Here is a 12,145-nt window from a genome sequence, read left to right on the forward strand (position 1 = left end):
ACTAATCAAATTATTTTTATTCATACTCATTAACGTCGGTAAAAAATACACATCTTTTATGGTACTTTACTTTGTGTACAGTTAGCTAAGATAAAAAAAATAAGTTTTCAATTGTTAATACGGTATAATATATTATTGAAAATTAGACAATTTATTTAAATATTATAATATACCTTTATAAGTAAGTACCTATATCTACTGAAATAATTTTACAGTATTAAATTTTGCATTTGTGAAATTTAGCTAAGGAATGAAGTAGTATAAATAAAAAATAAAAACCCTAATAAATGAATATGTTGAGAAAAAAAATTATGATGAATCGAATAAAAGAACCTTTTTTATAATATTTATCTAACCACCAAAAATTGGTATTATATTATCATATACAGTTAAAGACACTCACCATCAATTGGCTGGTGGCTGGGGCGGCTTTGGCGACCGATTTGATGGCCTTGGCAGATTGGACTTGTCCGACGACAACGATGTTCATGGATACCTTTTCTGCGCCCATTTTTGGTTTTGGTTGGTTTTCGTGGAGTGAAATAGAGTAAAGACTGCAACGAAAATAAAACAAACGAATAAGTGTTGGTCTACGTAGTCTAATATAAAAACGTTTATTATGTACAATATGAATATTGAACAATGAAAATAATTGTTATCAGTACTCACCAAAGAATAGATTTGCACAAAAAATGTGTTATGCCAGAATCGAAGAGCCGGACGCTTTTTATACATAAATTCGAGGCGGCCGACAGAAGTGGGGAGTTGTGGCGTGATTTTAGTGATATTATTATTGTGGCAAGATAAGGCACGCGATCACGTGAATTTTACTCGTTTAATTTCAACGAAACCGACCAATTTTATTGTAAACTTTTTTGAAATCGCGTATCACATAATTGTTACAATTTTAAATTGTGTTCATTAAAAACAAACATTTATTATACGTCGATGTATGCTTCATTATAATATAGTACCATAAGTCGTAACATCATAATAACTTTAGACTAAAAAAATATTCATATGACATACAAGAAACTGGTTTAGGGGACCTTTTTGTATGTGTGAGTGTGGCCGTGGAGGGATGATGAAAAAATATCCCGAATAAAGGCTACTAGTGCATGGAAAATAATTTTAATTGAAACTCAAGCCTCAGAAATCCAAAGCCCCACACTTACGCCTCTATATATGATTCTGCATGAAGCTTAATAAATTACTTATGGGTTGTAATAAACCTGTACGATGCACATATTAATATTATACACGTTATTTCAAAATTGCAAAAAGAAATGTTTAGATCATAAAAGTCCATTGTTCTAATTTTTTTTTTTTTTTGGTTATTCTTATCACCAGTGAAGGAATATAATGTCGTACCATTGACACGTGGACCCAAACGATGATTTGAGACTAAAACTATATGTAGTAAAAACTTAAACAATTGTAAAGATAAAAACTCGGCTGTACATTAGGTGTCTAAGATAGCTGTAATGGATGGTATTAAATTTGAATTTAATGATGCCACGTCATTGTATACGAAAAACGAGCGGAGACGGTATGTCAATCTAGGATATTTTATATTGTTATTACTTTTTATTAATATGGTAGACGATAAGTTGAATTAATATTATTCTTAAATTATCAGTGATGCTAGAAAAATATTAAATACAACTATGTAAAATTGGGCAGTGTTGGAACCGTGTAACAACAAAATGATAAACGTTATTCTTTGTGTTATTATGCGATTTTGTCCAAATTTGAACTTAAAATGTCTGGAAAAAATAACTGTGTTCAAATATTTCTTAGATTTCTTAATTACTGAAAAAACTGCTCAAGTGGAACCTTTTTTAAATTTTTAACCCTTAGCTATAAAAATTGAACATTTTATACATTTTTGACTACAAAATCATTTTTAATTTTCAATTTGATAAAATATACTGTCAAAATTTGAACTATAAATGCTTAAAAAAAAACCATGCCTATGTATTTTTAATATTTTTCAACTGCTATCATAACAAGTTATCAAGTGTCTTGTATTAAATTGCCATGATTTTTGACAGAACCAATAAAATTTTATAAACAATGATGGAATAAAAATGAAAAAAATGAAAGTTGAAAATGTCCGTCAACAGCTAAAACGAGTCAAAATATTTTGAAAATGTTACCTCGGAATCTAAAATATAAAAATTGTATATATACATATGTTTAAATTTGTTTTTAAAGACTACCAACCATATGCACATTTTTTTTTTCAAAAACGTTAATACTTTTTTAAATAATGAGTATCTTCCGTTAAATAGATCACCTGGTATACTATACCAGAACCTATATCCATAGAGTATAGAAATATTGTTTGGTATGCACTTGTGGATTTTAGTAAGTATAATGTACTACGTCAAAATTCCTTTATTTTCACTATGTATAATATCGCATATGTCACAACCACTTAGTGAATCGATATTTTTAATAAAGTGAATATACAGACAGTGAAATAATAATATCATCCGTATCGTAAATTTATAAGAAATTACATGAAATGGACGATGCCTATAACCAAATTATATTTTATAATAACTAATAAGTATAGTACACGGGTGTTTCGATGAAATTACTAATTTTAAATATGAACGACAATAATATTATTCAAATAGGTTTATCTCGAACAATTTATTTCATAAGATATTGTAGAGGAATCCTACTAACACATCACTCCTATCTATGGGACCCGGCTGTAGACTTAAGACGTAGTTTCGTCCGAGAATGGGCCAACAACGCTTTTGCGGATCAGTTCTGTTGCGTGTTAATGATGAAATTACGCTGTTTACCTACCAGTAAATTATATTAATTTATTATCAAGACTTATAACAAACTCAATATTGTACCCACAAAATTTGAAAATTCTAAAATAAATGTCGTTGGTACATTACTTACGAATAATTGAGTACAACAACGCACGGTTTGATATTTTCTGTTAAGAAATCGGAAAATATTCAATAATATTCAATAATATTTAATTTTTAAATTCTGTCGTTATGAAATCGGAATATGATAATACTACCTATCTATGAGATTTTATTTTAACTGTGTGTATACAAGGGCGAGCATTAACTAGTTAAAAAGGTAAAATTATTTTAAGTTAAAAAGGTAATTTTAATGTAAACTTGACCAAGTAGTTGATTTTCTTATCAACTTACGATCGTATAACTCGCTAATATGTCTATGGCGTCAACTTAGCTTTTTCTAGTGAATTTCAAAAATAACATGTTTATACGTATCTATAGCCGTGGGTACTTAGTTCAAATTAATTAATATTATTTGTTCTTTAATCACGGTGTATACAATGACTTTGAATAAAAATAAGAAATGCTTAATCCTTGATTTAGTAATTAAGTAAACACAAACGCAATGCAATCGCCTAAATAATTACAGTTAATAGTGCAATATTAGAGGGCATAGTAGGACAACAAAATGTTTATCGTTAATCGTTATTATTTAAAAAATTGAAAGTTTGCTCAATTATTATAGTTGATCCAACAGGTGGAAAAAAAAATTAATCAACATCTTTTAAATACAATTTAGTTATTTTAATACTTTTTAGTATTTTTCTCTGTATTGACTTTACGCTTTTGAATACATTGTTTGTTAATATTATTAGCTTATTACGTACTTGGTACTTAACGTTTATAACTTTATTTTACCTAACTTTGGTACTATGTAATCAATGGGACTATTTACCCAATTTTTAAATCGGCCCCTACACCCTACATACCGAGTGCCTGAATAATACTGTTTACTACAAACGGTGACTTTAAATGCAAAATGTAACTCTCAATATTAATAATAACAATAATGATATTTACGTTGCACATACTTGTAAAATATATTATCATCTAAAGTAAAACAGTGTACATTCTACTATAATAGATTGGTCAGAATTGGTCGGCTTTATCTTAAGTATTCATTTAAGCTAGTATATGAATTGATTTTAAAAATATTTATTTTGTTTGGTCATGAATTTGACGTATTGATGAAAGTTTTCCCAGGAGAAGAGAACTCAAGAATAACACCTTTGAATTTAATTAAATTTGATGTTGAAATATTGTTAGAAGTACCATTTATACTTATAATTACTCTAGGATTTAGGGCATGGTTTAATTATTTGATATATATAAATTATAAGTACATAATATTATTGGAATACAATTGTAATAATCAAATTATATAATATGTGTGACAGTCATTCGATAAAAATTATTTTTTATGCATAATAATTATTTATTTATAATAACAACTTGCGGCTGCTCAATTTCAAAGTTTGAGAGAATTATTATATTATATTGATAGAAAACAATGAATGTGTGTTGTGAGGTGAGTTGAATCTTTTTATCTCTATCAACCTGAATATAAAAGAAGAATTGAAAACGATTTTAACGGAATCGGAAACATGACTTGAGATGTAATGTAAATCATAATATTGTCGTCTACAAAATATACTATAACTCCACTATGTTAATTTAACCGCCTGCACGAATCGAGAAATTTGATTTTTTGATTGTGTGGGTTCATTTTTATACATATTAATCAATATATATTACGATATTTGGGTGTTGGGTAATAACGTATTTTCAAAATCGTGCAAATTTAACAGCAACAAAAATAAATGCAGTTGATAAGTTTTCTATTGACCAAATTCAACCTCCACCCGCCGTCGATTTAGTCTTGGAAATCTTTTGGATTGGGTACGTCAAAAGTGGGCGGCTGCAGTCCGTTAGACCACCCCATCTCTGGATCCCGGAAATGCACGATTCCGTAAGTTTGACTTTTTTGGGAACACGATTCCTAACGATTTTGATCAAACAATGTTCCTGGATCCACGCGATTGCGACTTACGATTGTTATACCTACCATTATTTTCCGTAACGATATACCAACGTTTTTTTTTTTTTTTATTAGCTGCTGGTATAAAACCATTTTAGCTCAACAATTATTTTCTTAAGGGCTTAAATATACCAACGTTATATTATGATAATGAGGCGAATTTATGCGCAAATCTTTTATTGTATTGCAATATAATAGTTATTACAATATTAATTAAATTATGGGTACATAGACTATACTTATTCTTGCTAATGTCATTTCTCGTTTCTATATTAATTATTTAACACTTCAAAATTGCCTATGAATACTGTCACGTCGTATTCGACTTAATAATGGACATACAACCGTCGTAAAAGTCTCCTATCACCTATGTACTATACATGTAACAATAATATTATTGTGTCCTGAGCAATTTGTGTTGTTCCGCAGTGTTATTGTGCATAATGTTACTGTAAAACACACAACAATATGCATATTCCACTCGGGCAGAGTTTACACGGACGAGCGTATCATTGTTTGTACGTTTACCTACCCAGTCCATCGTAATGTGTAGCAATTGTAACAATAATAATAATATCAATAACGGCGTAAACCTAATAACAATAATTATTCAGGTACACCGAGCAAGGACGTGGCGCCACTCCGTCGACGACCAACGAACGTTCAGCGTTGTGCGATCACGCCATGCCGCCCGACTCTAATCAGCGGTATAAATAGTAGTCGGATTCCTCGATTCCGGCATAACACATTTTTTGTGCAAGTCTATTCTTTGGTGAGTACCTCTGCCCGCGAAACAATAACGACAGTGTTGTCGTGTTTTGTTTTCGTTCGAAACTATTTGAGCGTCGGTTTTGATTTTTTTTTTTTTTTTGTTTTTTTCTGTCGTTGCAGTCTTTACTCCATTTCACTCCACGAAAACCAACCAAAACCAAAAATGGGCGCAGAAAAGGTATCCATGAACATCGTTGTCGTCGGACAAGTCCAATCTGCCAAGGCCATCAAATCGGTCGCCAAAGCCGCCCCAGCCACCAGCGAATTGATGGTGAGTTATTAGCTCTATATGCAGTATAATATACGTAATATGCATACACACATATTATACTCTGCCTGACCGCATAAGTATATTTTTATAATATCCATTCAAAATTCGAAGGGTTCAATATGTTTATGTATATATATATTACAAATAACGTTTCTATCCACTAGACGTATAGACCAAATATGTGTCACTCTCCCCTCCTAATATTTTAATGGCTATTACAGGAAATTCTATAAATAATGTGGATGTATTTCGCTGTTCACTTAATGATCTCTCTTCGTATGTATTCAATAGTTATTAATTTTTTTTCTCTTATTTTCAGTATATACGATATATTATATACGCGCAACTTCATTTATATATATATTTTTTTTCTTTTCCCCTAATTACTCATATTATTAACTCTCTTATATATTTGGAATGTAATTAGAGACCCGAAAACTCATCTAATCGTTTATATTCCGTGATAATCATTAAAATTAATTTATCACATTTTTTTTTAGGTAATCGTTTTATACATCAATTTTTAATTCACAAATAATACTATCATTAATATTGAAAAACGATCGATGGAAATGATAAAAACATAAAGTCTCATCTAATTTCTTGTGTAACAGTATAATATTATTGTTTTCCATAAATATTATAATGATCGTTGATCATAAAATTGTTTTTTTTTTCGGTATTGACTTATGATATGCCAGGGAAATGCACCACAGAAAAATACGATGATATAACCTTTAACAGTTATAAGTTATAACCTAAACACATTAAAATCATTACACACCGTTGTGTTCGATCTTTATTTTACACTGTGTTTATTTATTTTGTTTCAGAGCTGTTAATTCAACATGTAACTCATCCATTGCAAACTCAAAAATGCCATAGCCCAAACAATACATGTATCTAATCAATATCATGATTGACATTACAAAATAAAATATCAACCTTTTCCGCAATTTACTTTGTTTTTTTTTTGGTTCTACCTAACCATACATTTATTTAATTTTAAGAAACAGTATCGAAATGTGCAAGTACGTTACAGACGCTATTGTATGGTACGCAAATATTTTTTTTACAAGACATTAGAAATAGTCGATAATTGTTTATTGTCATAGGTATTACTGTATGATAACAATGGTATAGTAACAGCTTAGTAGAATGATTTGATCATAGTTTACAATATGTAAGCAAACGTAAACATAAATAATTAGACACAATGTATAGATATACAAATGTATATGATTTAAAAGTAATAGTGATACATTAATGATGTACTTAATATTGATCATAATATCGATGACCTCTAATGATAATATAATTGATGATGTGTACTTGATGTGCAACTGACTATACTGGAGTTGCATCCTAGAGCGAGCTGCAATTCTCCGAGGTCCACCTTTGCACCGTTATCCATGTTATCTGACCATATAGGTAAAATCTGATAAGTGATAAGTGAAATTTGATAAAATTATTAATATATATTTTAATAGAATATAAAGCTATTGAACACGACTGTTATTTATTTAAATTGATGATGACATTGTTTTTTTAATATGTATTTTAAATGTATACATTATAATATGTTATAAACTAAATAATAAATTTATTTTAAGGACAATGATAACGATTAGAATGGATCATTGATAAGGCATGGTACGATTTGAATGCTTTTGTCTCAAAGTAATAAATTACCAATGATATATTTATCAGCTACTCATCGAGATCTAAAAAAATATTAACTAAGCTCACTAGATATTATCACTGGATTATGGTTGTATAGAACACTATAATATGTATAATATGTATATTAACGATAGTCAAACACAAAAAAATAATATCATCGCGATAATTACTGGTTTGTTAAGTATAACTACTGTTATTTACAATTTACTAAAAAACAACGTTATTTTGACACATCACATATTATGCTGTTTACAATATTATACAATATATATTATATATTTTTTTTATACAAAATAGGCCATGGTATAAAATATTATATTTATCTATAAAATACAATTTTTTTTATACACATATATCTACATTTCCAATGTAAAAAAATGTGAAAGTATCGATGACTATCGTGGTTATTGAACTTTTTTTTTCTCCAGTACTTAATGTATCCAACATTTTTCTTCCATACTTTTTTCATTCAATTTTCAAAATGCAATCGATGATGGCGACCGAAGTCCATCAGTAAATAATATAGGACTAATATCTATTACATATTGTGTAAGACTTACTGTGTCATTTTTAACACTCGTAAATCTCAGAATCAGAAACCGCAAAATCAATCGAAGCCATTTCCGCATAATATTAGATTTGGTTGGTGTACCTATTGGTTTTCGTTTTAATTAGGAGTCTCAAAAAAAAAAAACAATAAGCTATTATTTCATTCGACGCTTGCAAGTATAAGCAATAAATATTCTTTATGGGCAATAGAACGTTATCTAGACCGCAGTATATATAATATACAAATTTAATATAAAGCACTTAAATTTCTTTTTCAACAGAGTGAAAATAACGATGACGGTTTACCATTAAAAATTAATTATCAACAATCGATTATTGATTTATCTCGCCAAAACACATTTTATGATGGGCGATTAAGCGGACTACAAAATACATCAAACACATATTATTATAATTAATTATGCTAATATATATCACGCAAACGTGATTTTCCCTAGTTAAATCTCGTCTTACTCACATAAACACTGCAAGTGGGTATTCTTAAAATTGCTTTATTCAACCCTGGTTAACACTCAATTATAATATTTTGTTAATACCCTTATTGTTATTATGAATATCAAGTGTTATTGAGTTCCCGTCGTAATTGGAACTATTCTGTTTCGTTTTAATTAATTTACTAAGTGGACCTACGTTGGATGAATTATATTAGCAGTGGGTACCCGTAGTGGGGATTTTGATATTCATAAGACAATTAAGTATGGCATATTTCTGTAACCAACTGTAACGCAGACAGATATTATGTAGATGTATAAATTATTTAATTTCCTCGTGAAAAAAAAATACCGATCAATTTTAAAGACAAACATGTTTTTCACTCATCATCAATCTACCGAGAATCTCGACAGTCGAATACCACAAAAAAAAAAAATGTTTGTTATCGACGGAAACGTAGTCCGATGAGACGAACGAGATAATAATATTCTGAAGTATAGTGTGTTGTTAATCATTATCAATTAACGCGTGCTTAAATGTTCGACTTTGGTCGTTAAAACGCCGATAAAACGAGATGCGATCACCGAAACTCACCGGACCAAGACAGATGGACGCCATAATATTTAATATTTCCAAATGACGTCTACTTTCCATTCGCATATGGTGATAACGTAACCACGTCGGTTTACGGTTTATGTTATGCAGAATAATATTATCTATTTTATAGAATAATTTGATCGGTATCCGTAGGAGACACAATATATCTCCTGCAACGTAATATAATATGTCGTCGCAAGCGTTGTCGGATGTAAGGACGAGACGTAATATATATATATATACCTAATGATGGGCCGGAAATGGTAATTTTCGAAACGAATAGTGTTCACTCTGTTTATTGAGATAAATGCGCGTGTCGACTGCGAAAATCGTGTCTGCGGTAGACGTTCCTCGAAAACGTGCGAATTATGAAATGCATATAATATATAATATATATGCGTGCTCGAGTTGACACTCGCAGCTATGTGACGTGCAGTTTCGCATGTGATTAAATTATACGTCATCTGTTTACTATATATATATATAATTTATCGCACAATAGAACGTGCAGCCGCTATGACATTTTAAAATATAATTTTTTAAAACGGATTCAAACCCCGTACCGACAACATAATATTTCAAAAAGACTTACAGCTCTTACTGTTTCGAATTCTTAGCGGACCGATGAAAATGTATTGATTTTAAAACGATTTGTTTTATAAGATATTTTTTGATTTTTGATTTTATTTTCCGTCATCACAAATTGGAGCAGTAAAAACTAAAAACATATCGATTTTCAACGTTTAGCGCGGTTACTAGCAGAAAATTGTACTATAATACTTTTCAGAATAATCCGATGAAATTAACAAAAAAAAAAAACGGATAAAAATATGTCTCTCTGCTGTATAGTAGGTCACAAGTGGGTCACTGCAATGTATTACATGGATGGTATTAAATTTGAATTCAATGATATAAAATCATTGTATACGAAAAACGTTTCTGAGCGCGAAGACGGTCTATATAGCCTATACGATTACTTAGTGATTTAGTATATTTGATGATGTTATTGCGATTAAAGTAATTTGTTTTGCTATTAAGTATTAGTACTACTGTAGGTTAAATTCATTTTTGCCAAAAAATTACATTTGAAAAGTCATTGTGTGTATAAAATATAATGATGTACTTACTCCAAACGTTTCAAGTAGGTACCCACGAACAATATTTTTAAATTCCAACAAAATAAATTAGGTATCTTAAATCATTATTCTTGGTTATTTAATAATATCTAATTTCGTCCAAATTTGAACATAAAATAATTATAAAAAAAACTGTGTTTATATATTTTTTAGATTTTTTCGGTTACAGCATTAACTACTGGTGTGCGACTTTGTTTTAGATTTTTGATCCTTAGCTATAAAAGTTAAGCATTTTATGAATATGCAGCTACAAAATAATTCGTACTTTTTTAAACTTGAACAATAAATGCTTATAAAAAAACCATGCCTATGTGTTTTTAATATTTCGTGCAAACACGTGTATGTGTGGCAAGATTTTAACTACTATGTCACCCATCCGGGAGCTAGGTAGCTGCTGTGGCCGAAGCCAACGCGCCACGTTAAGCCACTTACAAAAAAAAAAAAAATTTAATTTGACTTTCCAATAGACATTTTTTTATTGATAAATGTAGAAAAACTTATGAAGAATTTTTTTATTCAATTTTCAAATCTTCGATATGAAAAGAAACATTTTTTTGAATTTCAAACTCAAAATAATCTTCAAATTTTCATGATTTTGTCGAAATTCAAAATTCAAACTCTCCTGGTTGATAATCTTAAGTTTTATATTTATAATCAAATTATTGTCTTTTCTTAAGATGTGTGTATGACACAATTTGTGTACGCCCCCCCCTCATAAGCTGCAGCGGTGGCTAAATTAAATCATAGTTGGGTTATTTACTTGGGTAAGACGATAGCAGGCTTAGTGCTTGTCACATAATACGACAAAGTGACGGCCGACGGACTCGGAACTGCCGAGATTAAAAGAGTCTTGTACATATACCGGCTGGGCTTGCAGGGCAGAAAATATGTCATGAAAATTCATAACGACAAAATAATGGAAATTGAATTATCTCACCACTTATAAAATTAATAAATCCTTGTAAGCGGCATATTATATCATAAAGAAAAGGCTTTAAAAGGATGTCCGTGTATTTTATATCACAAACACATACTACAGTTATATATAAATTATCTACACAAGTTATTTATTTGTTTGTAATAGTTGCGATGATGGAATGAGTGATGGCTATTAAAACAACTTTAGTGACCATCGAGTATCATTAGTATATACTACGATGTAAGGATATTATATTATACCCTAAGTATTACCATTTACCAGCCCTCGAGTTTAAGTACAAAACATATTTTTTGAAGTCCCATACAATTTACACTACACACAATTTTATTGAATCGAAATTACAAAAATTAAGTTCTTAATGTTAAAAAACTGATAAATATTTAGGCTTGCAATCAAAAATTATCAGCTTATAAAATCAAAAGCGTGTACATTAATATTCGTAAAATACAAAACAAAGCAATTTATTTTTGTATGAAAAACAGAATTGTATAAATTAAATAGAATTTTATCAATATAAATTTTGTTGTAATTATATTTATTCTACAATTTAATAATTTATTGAATTTATTTCTAACATCGTTTTTTAAATAATTTATTTATGACAATAATTGCTAAACATCCGCTTACAAAAAAAAAAAAAACCATTTAAGTTATCTTTAGGTATAAGAATTTAAAAAAAATTGTGTTAATTCGAAGAAGACAGTAATAAACTGCAGTAATAATATTATGTTCAAAATCTCAAATTTGAAGTAATTTGAATATTTTATAGTTATGATGCATCATGCTCATTTCTAAATATTGTAATTTAAGATATATTTTGACCGTACATTGTGTCATAAAATGATAATTAATGGTAATTAATTAAAATCTAAA

The 12,145-nt window shown here is 29.3% G+C and overlaps 1 protein-coding gene across 2 annotated transcripts; it reads left to right on the plus strand.

Moving 5' to 3' along the window:
- The first annotated feature begins 4,788 nt into the window (after window positions 1-4,788).
- LOC111036037 lies at window positions 4,789-6,870 on the plus strand. 2 transcript variants are annotated; one of them, XR_002604698.1, is made up of 4 exons: window positions 4,789-4,803; window positions 5,487-5,644; window positions 5,764-5,914; window positions 6,748-6,870. XR_002604698.1 is itself a non-coding variant. In XM_022317924.1 (4 exons), exons 1-4 carry the CDS (start codon window positions 5,418-5,420, stop codon window positions 6,819-6,821), a joined length of 396 nt encoding a protein of 131 aa, XP_022173616.1. In that variant the 5' UTR covers window positions 5,403-5,417; the 3' UTR covers window positions 6,822-6,870. The 2 variants fall into 2 exon arrangements, 1 of the variants encoding a protein (XP_022173616.1); XM_022317924.1 differs by lacking the exon at window positions 4,789-4,803 and adding an exon at window positions 5,403-5,430.
- Window positions 6,871-12,145: the final 5,275 nt, after the last annotated feature.

The sequence above is a fragment of the Myzus persicae genome, unplaced genomic scaffold (assembly GCF_001856785.1).
Source record: "Myzus persicae strain clone G006 unplaced genomic scaffold, MPER_G0061.0, whole genome shotgun sequence".
NCBI classification, from domain to species: Eukaryota; Metazoa; Arthropoda; class Insecta; order Hemiptera; family Aphididae; genus Myzus; species Myzus persicae.